The 17,002-nt window shown below is 44.6% G+C and overlaps 1 protein-coding gene across 2 annotated transcripts in view; it reads left to right on the top strand.

Annotated features, from left to right (window-relative positions):
* Window positions 1–17,002, top strand: part of MKLN1 (muskelin 1) — an 82,425-nt gene that overhangs the window by 23,823 nt on the left and 41,600 nt on the right. The window contains exons 5-8 of one of the 2 annotated variants that reach the window (XM_058681404.1): window positions 3,772–3,881; window positions 5,955–6,147; window positions 11,880–11,957; window positions 16,752–16,817. In XM_058681404.1, the coding sequence (XP_058537387.1) occupies window positions 3,772–3,881; window positions 5,955–6,147; window positions 11,880–11,957; window positions 16,752–16,817 (447 nt within the window). Of the gene's footprint in view, window positions 1–3,771; window positions 3,882–5,951; window positions 6,148–11,879; window positions 11,958–16,751; window positions 16,818–17,002 lie in introns of those variants that run through there. The other variant, XM_058681405.1, reaches the window with a different exon arrangement.

Here is a 17,002-nt window from a genome sequence, read left to right as displayed (position 1 = left end):
CTTGTGGCCTGGGAAAGCAGTTGAGGACGGCCCAGTGCATTGGGACACTGCACCCGCGTGGGAGACCCGGAAGAGGTTCCAGGTTCCCAGCTTCGGATTGGCGCGCATCGGCCCGTTGCGGCTCACTTGGGGAGTGAATCATCGGACGGAAGATCTTCCTCTCTGTCTCTCCTTCTCTGTGTATATCTGGCTGTAATAAAATGAATAAATCTTTAAAAAAAAAAAAAGAAGTCACTTGTGGGCAGATGTTGGGCAGATGTTGGCACAGCGGGTGCCCACACCCACATCGCAGTGCCCAACCTGGCACACCCCAGACCCAGTCCACACCCATGCCGAGGGACACTGCAGTCACGTCCAGACCAGATCATCACCCCCATTCCAGCTCTCTCACTCACCAGTGGAAACCATTGTAGATCTGCCTTTCCAATAAAAACAATAAAGAGGGTTTTTTTAAAGTCTGTCTGTTTTGGACTTCTCATCCGTGCATGATTTTGAAGTTTCATTTGTAGGTGATTTGGAACATGTAGCCGGGGCAGGTGCTATGATAGGTGGATTAATGCATCCTTTAGGAACGCTGGCCCGGGCCTCTGCTGCTCTGCTTCTGCCGGAAGCAGCAGGTGGTCCCCCAAGGGGGAGACCAGGATAGAGTGACTGGCTCCTGGCCCCCCCGACTGTCCTCATCCCGTCCTGGCCATGTGGAGAAGGAAGCCAGCAGATAAGACATCTCTCTTTCCAGTTCTCCTCCCTGACGGTCTGCCTGTCAAATAAGTAAATATGTTCTAAATAAATGTGGAAACATTTCCTTAAACAGAGATTTAAAAATCAAATCTGTAGCTCACACCTCCGAACTATTGAAAATCCTTAAGATTTTTCTGAGTCAAACTCGCAGTGATTTACAGCAAATGCCCAGAGTTCTGATTTTCACTTGAAAGTTTGATTTTATCTCTGACAGTAAATATCATTAGTTGCATCTCTTGAAATGACAGCTAAATTGTCTGGCAAATACTCTAAATTATAAGTTGTCTGCTAGGTTTTTTATTTTTTCAAAGATACATGATAGAAAGTCTTGGTTATATTAGCTTATAACTTAAAACAGTTAATGGGGGATTAAACAAGTTTTTCCTGCCTCGTCGGGGCGTTGCGTGACGTCTCCCTCAGCCCTCCGTCATGCTTCTCTGCAGGGGTGTTGTGTGACGTCTCCTCAGCCCTCCGTCATGCTTCTCTGCAGGGGTGTTGTGTGACGTCTCCTCAGCCCTCCGTCATGCTTCTCTGCAGGGGTGTTGGGTGACGTCTCCTCAGCCCTCCGTCATGCTTCTCTGCAGGGGTGTTATGGCGAGGAATACACTGCAGTGCGTGCAACAGTGCTTTTTGCTGCTGTTAGTGTGGAAACAAGGTCCAGCATGTTACTCACTGTTGCTTTTGTGCCATTAGTCAAATATTGGCATTCTATTAAAAGCTGACCGTCTCCTGGTGTGAGGAAGAAGGGTTGTGGGGATCCCCGGGCTTTGAGAGCTCTGCTCTGGCCTTGCATTGCTGGTGTGCGGTGTCACCAAATGCTTCGAGAGAGTCTTGGAACCAGCATGGTGGCTCTACAGACCAACCCTCTGCCTGCTGCGCCAGCATCATGTGGGCTCTGGCTTGTTTCCCAACTGCTCCACTTCCCATCCGGCTCCCTGCTTTTGCTCTTGGGAGAGCAGCAGAGGATGACCGGAGTCCTTGGGATCCTGTGTCCATGTGGGAGACCCAGCGGAGCTCCTGACTGCGGACCAGCTCAGCCGTGGCCCTTGTAGCCGCTGGGGTGGGGGGGCGAACCGACAGATGAAAGATCTTGCTCCCCCTTATCTCTGTAGATTCGACTTTCAAATAAAAATAATTTTAAAATAGTCTTAAACACTTGGTATGTTCCATTGATATAGTTCCTTGTCATGTATTAATAGTTCATAATTATTGTATATATTTTTTAAAGATTTATTTTTATTGGAAAGTCAGATATGCAGAGAGGAGGAGAGACAGGAAGATCTTCTGTCCGTTGATTCACTCCCCAAGCTGCCGTAACAGTTGGAGCTGAGCCAATCCGAAGCCAGGAGCCCAGAGCCTCCTATGAGTCTTCCACACAGGTGCAGGGTCCCAAGGCTTTGGGCCATTTTCGACTGCTTTCCCAGGCCACAGGGAGCTGAATGGGAAGTGGAGCTGCCAGGATTAGAACTGGCAGCCATACGGGATCCTGGTGTGTGCAAGGTAAGGACTTTGCTAGGCTACTATGTTGGGCCCAATTATTGTATGTTTGTAGTGTGCTAATCTTACTGTTTTGAATATTTGGTTTTCTTTTCATATCAGCATATTCAGTTAGATGTCATGATAAAATTGAATACATACCATTGGGATTTTGCCGAGTTATATTAAATTTATAATTCAGAGAAATCATGTACAAAATTGGATCTTCCTATCTAGTTAAATAGTTATATTTATTCCTTTATTTCTTCACTTCAAAATTCTACATCTTCTTAATACTGTGTATTTTTCTCATTTATTCTAAGATTTTTCAGCTTTTTTTTTTTTTTACTGTTATAGAAGGACTTTTAAAATATTACAATTGGCAATTATAGGGAAAGAAAACATTGACTTTGTTTCCTTCAACACAGCCACAAATTTTAAAGATATTTTTCAAGTTAATGTCTTAGAATTTTTGTGGTAGATATATAATCCTTACTTGATAATTTTCTTTTTTAAAAGTTACACTGCTGAGACCTCGATATAATGAATGATAGAAACGTTCAGCTTCTTCGTCTTAGTTTGACTTGAGGGGAAAGCCTTAGTATTGGCTGCGTTTAAAGAGATCCAGGGAACAGAGGCTCTGCTGCCCTCTGTGCTTGTGCGTTACGCCTTTAGGAACTAGTACTTAGGAGAGCATGCATTCTTGTTTTTGTTTAGTGTTTTATTTTTGTTAAGGTGATAAGTTCTGTGAGCACACTTCTGTCAGGGAGGTCTGTTTGCTTACAGTCAAAGCCTGATAGGGCCCGGCAGCGTGGCCTAGCGGCTAAAGTCCTCGCCTTGAGAGCCCCGGATCCCATATGGGCGCTGGTTCTGGTCCCGGCAGCTCCACTTCCCATCCAGCTCCCTGCTTGTGGCCTGGGAAAGCAGTCGAGGACGGCCCAATGCATTGGGACACTGCACCCGCGTGGGAGACCCGGAAGAGGTTCCAGGTTCCCAGCTTCGGATTGGCGCGCATCGGCCCGTTGCAGCTCACTTGGGGAGTGAAACATCGGATGGAAGATCTTCCTCTCTGTCTCTCCTCCTCTCTGTATATCTGACTTTGTAATAAAATAAATAAATCTTTAAAAAAAAAAACAAAGCCTGATAGATTTGTTGGCGTTTTTTCTGTTTTGATTTGAATATCATAGCTATGATGAATCTCTTCTGGTTTGGTTTTCAAGTCTGTAACATTGATAAGTAATTGAACTTTCAACTCCCCTCTGTGTTCTGACATCATCCAAATGATAAACTATTTTGGGTTTGCTGAGTTCTACCTGCTTAGTCCTACGTGACCACTTTTCAGCTTACCTTGCTGGGTTTTTATTCACTAAGGACGCCTCATCCTGGCCTCTGTCCCGTCTCTCTCGCTGTTGCAGGCTTAGAGTCTGGTGCAGTGCTGAGCCCACAGAAGGCACTTACCAATCTTGTTGAAGGAAACCTGAGACTTACATACATAATGGTTTTACCTTGTTAACGTTTAATTGGAACTATAATGTATTTTTTCCCTCCTCCTCAAAGTTCCGCTGCTGTCCTGGGGACCAAGCTTTAACTTCAGCATCTGGTACGTTGAGCTTAGTGGCATTGACGAGCCTGATGTGGTGCAGCCATGTCTCAACTGGTACAGCAAGGTAGGGTGCCCTGCAAGCTCCTGTGTGTCCCGCCCGCCGGGTGAGAAATGGGTCTTCAATGCAAAGGATCTGTAACAGTGTGAACTGTACAACTGTAATGTTTAACCAGTGAATATTCAACTGTCACAGTCTTCCAGATTCTAAGCAGTCTTGATAACTCATTTAATTGTTGTCAGTTTATGAGGTAGGTAAGTCATTATCCCATTATTTTGCAGTTGAGGAAGTACAGCAGTGGGAGACTGAGTATTTTGCCTATGATCACCTAGTTGCAAGGTGACTGAGGCAGTGAATTAATACAGGCAGTCCGCCATTTTATTATTATAATGATGTGATGACATTTTTTAAACCAATTTATATTGAGTAAAATAGTTTAAACGTAGTGTCTGGTGGGATCGTTTTGTAGCCTGTACATGATAAGTTTAGAATAAGTTTAGAAGTAAGACTCTTAATGATTTAAGGCATTGTTTTGTAATCGTGCTATTATTTAGTTAGACTTTTTTAGAAATCGAGTATGAAACTATTAATGTAAAATTGGTATAGATATCGAATCATGTTTTAAAGATGTATTTATTTATTTGAAATTCAGAGTTGCAGGGAGGGAGGCTGAGGAAGAGCGAGTGGTTGGCTCCCCAAATGGCTGCAGTGGCCAGATCTTAGCCAGTCCGACGCCAGGAGCCAGGAGCCTCATTTGAGTCTCCCATTGGAGTGCAAGAGCCCGTGAACTTGGGCCTTCTTCGGCTGTTGTCCCCAGGGATGTTAACAAGAAACTCAGTCAGAAGCAGAGCAGCCTGGACTTGAACCAGCACCATATGGCATCCTGGCGTCGCAAGTGGTGGCTTTAGATGCTGTGCTACAGTGCTAGCCCGTAAATCATTATTAGATGAAGTAAGCTCTTGGTTAATTTTGTATAAAGAATAGGTGTTTACGGGACTGGTGTGCCTGGCTTTAAGGTTTAGCTCACCTTCTGATTCCAGTTTCTTGCTAATTCAAAGCTCATGGGCAGTACTCCTGGCGGAGCAGTTAGCCCTGTGACGTGTGGCAGAATGGGCAGCCCTGCTGGCGTAGCGGTTAGCCCTGTGACGTGTGGCAGAAGTGGCTTGCATTGCTGCCTCCTGGCTCTCACCTGGTCCAGCACTGGCTGTAGAGAGTGAACCGGTGGATGGAAGATCTCTTTTAAATAAGTTAAAACAAATTTTTAATTAAAAATGAAAATTAACTTTTAATACGCTTTCACTAGTCAGAAAGTTAGGTAATTATGAAGTGGTTTAGCTTACAGATTTTTTCCTAAAGATGTTATTTTCTTTCTTTATTATGCCTATTGCTAAATCATTATTATTTGATTGTCAGTGTTCTGTGTCGTGTCTCTTTTGTTAATGGTTTAACATTTTTTTCTTTTTAACTGTACAATGGGATAATTAGAAAAATTAAGTTTTTTTTTTCTTGGAAAAAAAATCTTTAAGCTTTTGTTTTCACCATTCATGTTGTTTGAGATAAAATTAATTAATTGAGTGTCCCTCTTTGGGGTTCTCATCCAGTGGGCTCCCTGCTTGATGGTTACGTGGTGGGTGAGGCCATCAGGCTGTGACAGTGGTAAGATGTGGAGTGAACATTGCTGAGTCCTAGAAGCTGGAGTTCAGTCTGGAATATTGGCAAGGCTTACCATTTTAGTGATAGCTTATTATGAACCAGAAACAAATCGCAACGTAATTCATGAGTTCTCTGCTTTCAGTACCTGCATTCGTCACACGGCTGGTAGACACCCCGGGAGCATCTTAGCTCTGACCGGTGCCTCTGCTGCTTTGGTCAGAGCCCATGGTCTCTCCGTTCTCATTGCACTTGACTTTACCCAAAAGTCCCACAAATGCTGATTGTCATTTCAAACGTTTGCTTACATGTTGCGTGTCCTTGGCAAAGTATTGTAGGTTCAGTTTTGCTGTTTGGAAAGTGGCAGTGACGTCGGTGCCGTCAGCAGTGAAAGTTGCGGGCTTAGTGGGGATTGTCCCCTGCCATTATTTCCTGCCGTCGTGGCTAAGCCAGTGTCTTCTGCTACCACTCTGTCTTGTGTTCTAGTAGTACCGTGAACAGGAAGCCATTCGACTTTGTCTGAAGCACTTCCGGCAGCACAACTACACTGAAGCTTTTGAGTCGCTGCAGAAGAAAACCAGGATCGCACTGGAGCATCCCATGCTGACGGGTCTGCACGACAGGCTCGTGCTCAAGGGCGACTTTGACGCGTGTGAAGAGCTGATTGAAAAAGCGGTCCATGGTATGGAACGGATTTATTGGTAGGATGTAATTGCAAATATATAAGGGAAGCTTTTTCAGGAAGAATGTAGGCTGTTTAATGCTGTATTCATTTTTTTCCCACTTTGGATTAGGAACTTCTTTCCTGTAAGATAGGCCTATATTATAACAGTATTTTTTAAAAATTTGCTGCACTGGTGTTGTGGTGTTGTGGGTAAAGCTGCCACACGCTGTGCTGGCATGGTACCCTTTCAAGTCCTGGCTGCTCTGCTTCTGATCCAGCTCCCCTCTAACATACCTGGGAAAGCAGTGGATCATGGCCCAAGTGCTTGTGCCCTGCGACATGTGGGACACCTGGATGAAACTCCTGGCTCCTGGCCTGGCACTTCAACGCATGTGTCTGTGTTCCAGTTGTCACCTTGGGAAGCCATGCACGTGAGAATGTTAGCATTAGCTAGCACTAAGTCTTGTTAGGAACCACTCGGGCCTTACTTCAGTAGCAGTGACTTATTCCAGTACAAATCTCTCTTCGGTGTCGTGTGTGTGTTGTTCAGCGTGTGATTTTGGGTAGCTGCAGGTGGAGGTTAGCAGCCGGAGTGAGAGGAGGCTGGCATTGAGAGGAGCTCCGGGTGATATGGATGCTATATCATTGCTCACATGTGTTTTTTTTGGCCTATAATCTAACTTTGGAAGAAATGTGATATTTAAACATAATGATCTCCCAAGGTAATTGCTTTGTAGGATGATACCCATCTGGATATTTAAATTCCTGTGTATTTTATTTAATAAGACTTTCTGCTACTAATAGAGTAACTTTTATTGAAGTATTCAGAAGTAGATTTCGTAGCAGTGAAGAGTGAGTGCTTTAGATGAGACTTGTGCAATTGAAGTTGGTACTTTTTTTTAAGATTTATTTTATTTTATTACAATGTCAGATATACAGAGAAAAGGAGAGACAGGAAGATCTTTTGTCACTTGATTCACTCCCCAAGTGGCTGCAACGGCCGGAGCTGCGCTGATCCAAAGCCAGGACCCCGGAGCCTGTTCCGAGTCTCCCACACAGGTGCAGGGTCCCAAGCCTTTGCGCCGTCCTCGACTGCTTTCCCAGGCCACAGGCAGGGAGCTGGATGGGAAGCGCGGCCTCTGGCGTTAGAAGCGGTGTCCATATGGGATCTTTGGGTGGGCAAGGCAGGACTTTAGCCACTAGGCTACCACGCCAGGCCAGAAGTTGGTGCGTCTTCTCAGAGAATATTTGAGCGTCTGACGGAGAGATAGAAGGAGTAGAAGAGTTCCCCCTGCTGAATTATACATCCAATTGACTACATTCTGGCTAGGATGAAACCAGGGCCAGGAACTCAGTCCAGGTCTGCTGCATGGGCAGCTTGCCCAAGTACTGGAATCCTTGCTGCCTTCCAGTGTGCGTCCAGGTAAGGAGCCAGAATCAGCAGGTGAGCCTGACCATGGCCCGGGGCATCTTGACCACTAAACCGCTGGCCTGCCCTCATGCAGAGAAAGAAATTGTCAGTAGATTTTCAGAGGTTTGCGTCCATATGTTTTAATATGATGACTGTTGCTGGTCCTCCACTATTGAATACTCATATTTATGAAACACCGGATTGACTATTTTATAACTAAAAAGGGTACTCTTAACTGCCTTTTTCGAGTTTATGAAGTTAAATTTAGCTTAAAACGAATTGCTTCTATCTCTGTTTAATGAAAATATGATGGCAGATTTGCTTCTAAGTCTTGTCCATTGTTACTGCTTAGTCACTTGATAAAGATGTTTGCAAATAAATGATTGATATGTTTGAAATAATGTACCCTTTGGAGTATAAATATGATATTAATCTCTTACCAAAACATTGAGAATGCCACTGGTGAAACTATTCTCCTATGTACATATGTTTTTATGTGCTCTCTATGAGTGAATTCTGTATTTTTTTTTTAATTTTTATTTTTATTGCAAAGTCAGATATACACAGAGGAGGAGAGACAGAGAGGAAGATCTTCCATCCGATGTTTTGCTCCCCAAGTGAGCCGCAACGGGCCGATGCTGCGCAATTCCGAAGCCGGGAACCAGGAACCTCTTCCGGGTCTCCCACGCGGGTGCAGGGTCCCAAAGCTTTGGGCCATCCTCCACTGCTTTCCCAGGCCACAAGCAGGGAGCTGGATGGGAAGTGGAGCTGCCGGGATTAGAACCGGCGCCCATATGGGATCCCAGTGCGTTCAAGGCGAGGACTTTAGCCACTAGGCCACGCTGCCAGGCCCCAAAATTCTGTATTTTTTTAACCTGAGAGGATAAAGGAGTTATAGGTAATACTATGTTGTGTTTCAAATATTTAAGTGATTGGTATCACTATTTTAAGGAAAAGTGTAATAACCGTCACCATCTTGTTGCAGCCTCACGTAATTACTGGGATAAGAAGTTACGTTTTGAAATGCTTTCCTTCGTAGTACACTGTTAAGAGGGACTGTTAAAACTGTACACCATTTTGATTAGTACAGAGACATACTGTCTGGTTCTAGAAGAAAAACCAATTTTAGGGAAATTCTTCAACTTCAGTCAAAGTGTGTGTGTGTGTGTGTGTGTGTGTGTTCCTGTAGTCTCCCCTGGTTCGGGATACTGGTAGTTAATCACCGCTCCTTCTAGAGTTGACTTTGTTGCTGACTTTACTGATGAAGATCCGTTGGACAAATAAGGAAGTAAATAGAGCAGAGATTGTTTTTGGCGTCTGTTCTACTGAAAAGAACAAGAAGTTCCAGCTTGCTAAATGGGGAAGTCTAGAGAATCAGAAACATTTGTCACGATTGTCAGTAATGGAGGGAGCAAAGGCTGCTTTTGGTATATGTAATATGTGTGTTAGTCCGACCTTCAAGTATGAGCTATGTTTTAAAGTGGCAGGCTTATTTCTCTGATAGACTTTGCCTAGAGAATCTAATCTCATGAGAGGTGAGTTGTGAAGCAGTATTTGCTGCTTGCTCTCCAGCAGCGTGGAGCCTGGTGTGATGGCGGGCTGGTGCCCTGCAAGGGTGGCCGTCTGGGGTAGTGCTTAGGCTGCCGCTGTCGCATGGCCCAGTTCTGCCTCGAGGGCCAGCTTCCTGCTCACTGTGCCTTGGGAACGACCACTCACGTAGCTGAGCTTGCCACCCACAAGGAGGCCAAGATTGATTCTTGGTTCCTAGCTCTGGTCTGGTTAGCCCTGCATGTTTGCCAGTAGTTAGAGTGAACGCGGGTTTGGAGGGAGAGTGTGTGTGTGTGTGTGTGTGTGTGTGTGTGTGTGTGTGTTCGTCTGTTTCTCATAAAGTGAAAAAATTTTTTAAAGTTGGAAAATTGAAATTTCAAAATTGAAAAGCTAAAAAGGAGTTAGAAGGTTTTTGTTTTGGCGTATATTCTGTAAAACTCCATGCGTAGTTTTTCTGTAACAGACATGTCTGAGGACATTCTGATGGTCACTTACATGTATATACGTGTTTAGCTTCAATTAGAACGCCAGTTCTGAGCAGTGTGCCGTTTTCTGTTTGTTAGCAGCGTGCGCTACACCGCACATTTTGCCAGCATTCAGTAAGGTCAGGTTCCATGTTAGTCATCTTAGGGAAGGGTTTGCAGCACAGCCGGTCAAGCCGTTGCTTCAGACGCCTGCATCGCTTAGCAGAGCGCCTGCCTTGAGCACTGCTGTTCAAGTGCTCGGCGTCCCGGCAGCCACGGGGCGGGAGGAGGGGGGATGTGGACAGGTGTCTAGGAGTTGCCTTTGGCCTCCAACATGTGAGTGTTCACAGGCATCCGGGGAGGAGAGCCAGTGGACTGAAGAGTTCTGTTTGCCTCTTTCTAGAACATAGGTAGCGTCTTGTGGTTCTAAGTTGCATTTCCCTAATAACTAACGAGGCTTTGTGTATTTCCATATGCTCCTTTGTCGTGTCTGTGTCTTTGGTGAAGTATCTTCAGCTCTGTTGTTCCGTTTTAAGTCGGCTGTGCTCAGCTCTGTCATGCGCACACAGGATGCCTGCAGGCTGCCGGCTGCCTTCTCCATCTTGAGCGTCGCAACTTTTGGTAAAACTCAGTCTGTCCAGTATATCATTTAGTGATATCTTTTTACCTAACCAAAGGTTATGAAGACTTCATTCTTTGTTTCCCCTGCAGTGTTGTGGCTTGATGTACCTGTCTCAGTGTAGGAGCAGTTGTACTTCCAGATGTGGAGCTGTGGTTGCTGGGCTTTCCCAGTGCCTGTAGGGACACTGTCCTTTCCCACCAACTGGTCTTTACATATTTGTCAATGATCAACTTGTCATCATGTGTGGTGTTCTCTCTACACTTTCTAAACTGTTGCAATACGAATCTTCTAACTTTGTATTTTATTTCAAAGTTGTTTTTGAAAGTTGTGCCATGAATTTTTCTTTGAATTTTGTTTATTTATTTTTTTTTTTAAAGATTTATTCATTTTATTACAGCCAGATATATACAGAGGAGAGACAGAGAGGAAGATCTTCCGTCCGATGTTTCACTCCCCAAGTGAGCCGCAACGGGCCGATGCGCGCCGATCCGAAGCCGGGAACCTGGAACCTCTTCCGGGTCTCCCACGCGGGTGCAGTGTCCCAATGCATTGGGCCGTCCTCAACTGCTTTCCCAGGCCACAGGCAGGGAGCTGGATGGGAAGTGGAGCTGTCGGGATTAGAACCGGCGCCCATATGGGATCCCGGGGCTTTCAAGGCGAGGACTTTAGCCGCTAGACCACGCCGCCGGGCCCGAATTTTGTTTATTTTTAAAGATTTATTTCAAGGAGAGAGATGTATCTTTCATCCACTAGTTCACTCCCCAAATGTCTTGTAATGAGAGGCTGACACCAGGAACCTGGGACTTGATCAAGGTGTCCCACAAGGGTGACAGGGACCCAAGTAGTTGTCCATTCTCTGCAGGTAGGAATGATACTCTTGGGACTAGCCACAGTGGTCAGAGCTGAGCTGATCTGAAGCCAGGAGCAAGGAGCTTCTTCCAGGTCTCCCACACAGGTGCAGGGTCCCAAGACTTTGGGCCGTCCTCCACTGCTTTCTCAGGCCACAAGCAGGGAGCTGGATGGGAAGTGGAGCAGCCAGTATACAAATTGGCACCGATATGGGATCCTGGAACATGCAAGGCGAGAACTTTAGCCACCAGACTACTGCACCGGGCCCCTATAAATGATTTTTTTTTTTTTTAAGATTTATTTTATTTTTATTACAAAGTCAGATATACTGAGAGGAGGAGAGATAGAGAGGAAGTGGAGCTGCCAGGATTAGAACCAGCGGCCATATGGGATCAAGGCGAGGACCTTAGCCACTAGGCCACGACACCAAGCCCCCTATAAATGATTTTTAAAACACATAGAATTCTTTATTTGAGTTGACCAGAAAGTTTATTTACATTATTTTAATCTTATTTTCTACTGTTACCTGAAACTGTCCTTTATCACTCCCCAATGATTTCATTTTCTTACATTTAAAGTTTCTGTTTGAACTGTTTATATCCTTATGCATTAATATAACTATGTTTTTATAGCTAATAAATGTAATCTTTGTGGGAAAATAAGCTTAATTTGAGTTGCCACTGGATTTGTTCATGTAGCTGTGCCAGCTGACACCTTAGCGTTCGTGTTTGGAGCAGTGCTACCAGTGACGTGGTAGTAATCAGTGCCTGCTTTGAAGGTGGGCGCTTGCCTTTGGAAACGTGTGTCTCACATGAGATGTGGGCGGCCGGATGTGACTCTTGTTCTCTCTTGTCAGATGGCTTGTTCAACCAGTACATCAGCCAGCAGGAGTACAAGCCGCGCTGGAGCCAGATCATCCCCAAGAGCACCAAAGGTGAGCCTGCCCGGGCTCGGGCCTCGCGCTGCCTCTGTCCTCGGTCCTCCCAGCACTGTGTTCCTGAGAAGTGTGTGCTGGAAGATACAAGAGTCGGTTTGGGACATTTTGTTTCACTGCCATAACGGGAAGTTGGACAGTTTTCACAATAATATAATCATAAATTGCTTTCTGGAGAACTATGGAAAATTACAGGCTGTTTGTAATACCACACATTTGTGCCAGAAAAATTCTAAGTTCTGAAGAATTGCTCACCAAACCCTAGCAGAGATGAGGGAAACAAGAAGGGGCACACTGGTCCAGGTCTGTGGAGCTTTAATCACAGGCTCGTAAACACAGATGCTGGTGTAGGTAACTCTTCTTTATTCTTCTTAAAGATTTGTTTGTTTGAAAGAGTGAGGGAGATGGAGAGGGGATGAGAGGGGAAATTAGAGAGAGGGTGGGGGAATGTCCAGGACTGGGCCAAGCCGAAGCAGGAGCTTCTCTCACATCTGCCATGTAGACAGCAACATCCAAGTCTCTGGGCCATTTCCTAGTTGCATTAAACAGGAAGCTGCATTGGAAGTGGGACAGCTGGGACAGGAAGTGGCACTCATATTGGCTGTTTGCATTGGGGCAGCCACTTTACCCATTATACCACAGTGCTGGCCCAAAGTGAGTTTTTCAAGACATTAATTTTGAGGGGCCAGCATGATGGCTGAGGTGGCTAATCCTCCACCTGCATTGGCACCCCATATACGCCCCAATTCATGTCCCAGCTGCTCTACTCCTGTTCTAGCTCCTTGCTTGTGGCCTGGGAAAGCAGAGCAGAATTACCCAAAATCTTGGGACCCATGTGGAAGACCCAGAAGAAGCTCCTGGCTTTATTTTGGCTCAGCTGCAGCCATTGCAGCTAATTGGGAAGTGAACCAGATGATGGAAGATCTTTTTTTCTATCTAAAACCTGCCTTTCGGGAAAAAAAATCTTAACAAAAGATATTGATATTGAACATTTTAGTGAATTTGGATGGAACCTAAATTTTTTTTTAAGATTTATTTTTATTGGAAAGGCAGATTTACAGAGAGAAGGAGAGACAGAGAAAAAGATCTTCCATCTGCTGGTTCACTCCCCAAGTGCCCACAAAGGCTGGGGCTGAGCCATTCCAAAGCCAGAAGCCAGCAGCTTTTCTCCAGGTCTCCCATGTGGGTGCAGGGTCTCAAGAGTTGGGCCATCCTCCACTGCTTTCCCAGGTCACAGCTAGGGAGCTAGATGGAGAGTGGAGCAGCATGTACTCGAACTGGCACCCAGATGGGATCCCAGCACCTGCAAGGCGAGGATGTAGCCGCTGTGCTATCACATGGGCCCAGACCTTAAATCTTGAGTCTTGTCCTTCCTTCCGTTAGATATAGATCCTGGAGGGCATTTGCTTTTAGTAAAAACTGTTTTCATGGGATCGAGCTTCATTCTTACTGCCTTCATGTGTTATTAATACCTTTTGTTGTGAGAAAGCTTTCTCTCTCGGTCTCTTACAGACTTGTTTGTTCATTGTAAAAATCAGAGTTACAAAGCAATCTTCCGTCTGATGGTTTTCCTGGGTGACCACAGTGGCCAGTGCTGGGCCAGACCAAGACCAGCAGTCAGGAACTTCATCCAGAGAGCCATGCCCGTGGGCCGTTAGTGGGGAGCTGCAGTGCAAGTGCGGGAGCCAGGGCACAAACTTGTGCCCATAGGAATTCTAGCATTATCGTTGGTGACTTTACCTACCATACCACCCTTTCCTTTGATAAAGTTAAAGGAGGAAATTGCCTATGAATCTATTATTTTTGTATGATATGAACACCATTGTCTTATTACAGTAGTACTTACAAGATAACTTTCTTTTTTTTTGAAGATTTATTTATTTTTATTGCAAAGTCAGATTTACAGAGAGGAAGATCTTCTGTCCAATGATTTCCCAAGCTGCCACAATGGCTGGAGCTTAGCTGATCTGAAACCAGGAACCAAGAGCTTCATCTGGGTCTCCTACACAGATGCAGGGTCCCAAGACTTTGGGCCGTCCTTGACTGCTTTCCCAGGCCACAGGCAGGGAGCTGGATGGGAAGTGGATTTGCCGGGATTAGAACCAGTACCCATAAGGGATCCCAGCACATGCAAGGCAGGGACTTTGGAACTAGGCTGTCTTTGAAAAATAAGGAAGAAGTATATAAAATGCATGGAAAATGAGTTGTTTTAGTATTGTCTAAGTAAGTGATTGGGTAGAGAAAGAAATGAGCTGCAGGGCTCTGTCTGCGGGAGGAGGAAGGAGGCAGAGCCTGGGCAGGCTTAGCGTTGGTTCCACGGCAGGCAAAAGGCCTGGTTTACATCGTGCTTTCTGACCATTTGTCAGAATTGTTCGTTTGGTCATTTTTAAGTACCCTTGTGAAATTAGTAAAAAGTAGAAGGTATCAGTTTTTCATAGGAGAAAACTGAAGTAGGGAAATTTATTAGACACAATAGTATATAATGTAAAGATGATGTAAATATAACATAGTGTATAATAAGAGAGTAGTGATAACCCTTATTTACATTAGACCCTTGTAACCTTTTGGACTATTGAAATGAAATTGTATTTTCATTTATATAAGACTGTGTAAACTATCAGTTGAATAGTTTTCTCCTTTAAAAGCTGAAGTTTCCATTGATTTCTGTATTTTTCATTGACTTAATGAGCCCTGTCCGTGAGCGATCCGACACTTGGGCCGTCGCTGCCTACCATAGTCTGCCTTGGCGGAAGCTGGAGTTGGCATCCTGAGATACTCTGGGAATCAGGTGTCTCAACTTAAAAACCTGCCCTGAACTTGTTTAATCCTATCTTTTAAACTCTGTGAAGAAACGAAAATCAAAGTGAACCAAACTGGGCCCTGTGTGATAGCGTAATGGTTGAAGTCCTCGCCTCGCACACGCCGGGATCCCGTATGGTCGCTGGTTCTAGTCCCGGTGGCCCTGCTTCCCATCCAGCTCCCTGCTTGTGGCCTGGGAAAGCAGTGGAGGATGACCCAAAGCCTTGGGACCCTGTACCCATGTGGCAAACCCGGCTCCTGGCTTCGGATTGGCTCAGCTCCAGCTGTTGCAGTCACTTGGGAAGTGAACCATCGGACAGAAGATCTTCCTCTCTCCTCCTCTCTGTATATCCGCCTTTCCAATAAAAATAAATAAATCTTTGAAAAAAAAAAAGAAAAAAGTAAATCAAACCAGTGTTTTCTCAATATTGCTCAAGTAACAATTTGTAAAATATATAGGAACTGATTTCTGAAATATTTGTGCAGAATTAATATCATAAAGAAATTATTGTTAATATAAAACCTGATAACATCTTAGTTTTCAGTAGTTTTAGGTGCTTAGAACTTTTAATTTAGCTATGAACCATGTCTGAAATTCAAGAGTACTTCAACATTTTTCTGGAAAATACAGGCAAAATATAAGTTTATTTAGGTGCAAAAATTTTCTTAACTCATTCATAATATTATTCATCATAATAATAAGAATAGGTCCATGAAAAATGTGTATTATGAAAAAATATATCGATGGATTTCCAAATTTTGCACCAACAAAACCTTTTGCCTTTTTTTCTTTGAAGTTTTATTTTAAGATTTTATTTTATTGATTTATTTTACTTGAAAATCAGAAATGTAGAGAGAAATCTTTTCCATCTGTTGGTTTACGCCCCAGTGGTTTACAGCCAGTGCCAGGTCACACTGAAGCCGGGAGCCAGGAGCTTCTTCCAAGTCTCCCACATGGATACAGGATCCCAGAGCCTTCGGCCGTCCTCCGCTGCTCTCCCAGGCCATTAGAAGGGAGCTAGACCAGAAGTTGAGCAGCCAGGGCTCAAATTGACACCCACATGGGATGCCAGTCCTGCAGGCAGCAGATTAGCTTGCTGTGCCACCACACTGGCCCTGGAAACTTTTAATTTTGTGAGTCCACAATATTTTGATGTACCCTTTGGAATAGGATTTTAAGATTTATTTGCTTATTGTTTTTGTTTGTTGTAATTTGAAAGGCAAATTTATGGAGAGAAGGAGAGACGCCGAGGGAAAGATCTTCTCTCTGGTCGTTCCCTCCCCAAGTTGCCACAGCAGCTGGAGCTGAGCCAGTGTGAAGAAAGGACCTTCTTTCAGGTCTGCTGCGTGGAGGAAGGGGCCAAAGCCTGGGCCGCCTCCCACTGCTGTTCCAGCCCAGAAGTGTGGGCTGGCTGGAAAGTGTAGGTTAGCCTGTGGAGCCAGCTCAGTGTCCCCAAGGATAGGATTTTGTAATTGTTTTCTGCCTTCACTTTAACACTCTAGTAACTGAGGAATTCTTGTCTTTCATATTTATATAATATCATATGTTGTTGTTAATTTTTGTCACTGCTCATAAATAAAATGGAAATAGCTTCCAGTTGCATTAATGTAGCTTGAATTTAATTGGAAAAAAGAGCAAGATAATTTTTATAGATGTAAGTCATATTATTCCATATATCTAGTCTTAATATTTTGAAAAAAAAAAAAGGGTGATTTTTAGTACAAGCTGAAATACTCCTTGTCCAAGCAGCCTGGGGTGAGCAGGGTTTCCTTTGGGTGTTGGAACTCTGCCTTTGCTTTAGCAGTTGGGCACGCGTCAGCCAGGGCCCAGGTCAGCTCCAGGACATGAAGCTTTCTGGCTAGTATGTCAGCATTGGAAGGGTTTGGGTTTTTATTTTGGGTTTTCAGGTGAGGGGTTCTCAACTTGTACTTGCTACAACCCTCTGAGTAAAGTCAGTCTGGATTTCTGGTTGTTGTTTGTCATTCCTTTACAAGGTGATGGAGAAGAGAACCGACCAGGAATGCGAGGCGGCCATCAGATGGTTATTGACGTTCAAACAGGTGAGTGACGCTGGAGCAGTGAGAAGCAGCAGCCTTTAGTTGTTCACCAGAGAGGTTACAGGTTGTTCGTAACCCAGTAACAACAAGGTAAACATTCCCCGCGCGTAACCTAACGCAGGAGGCATTGCACACATGCAAATAAATCACCTAGAATACATAGAAGGTGCAGGCTTCCATATGTACAT

The sequence above is a fragment of the Ochotona princeps genome, chromosome 25 (assembly GCF_030435755.1).
Source record: "Ochotona princeps isolate mOchPri1 chromosome 25, mOchPri1.hap1, whole genome shotgun sequence".
In the NCBI taxonomy this organism is placed as follows: Eukaryota; Metazoa; Chordata; class Mammalia; order Lagomorpha; family Ochotonidae; genus Ochotona; species Ochotona princeps.
This window is presented reverse-complemented; position numbering and strand designations above follow the sequence as displayed.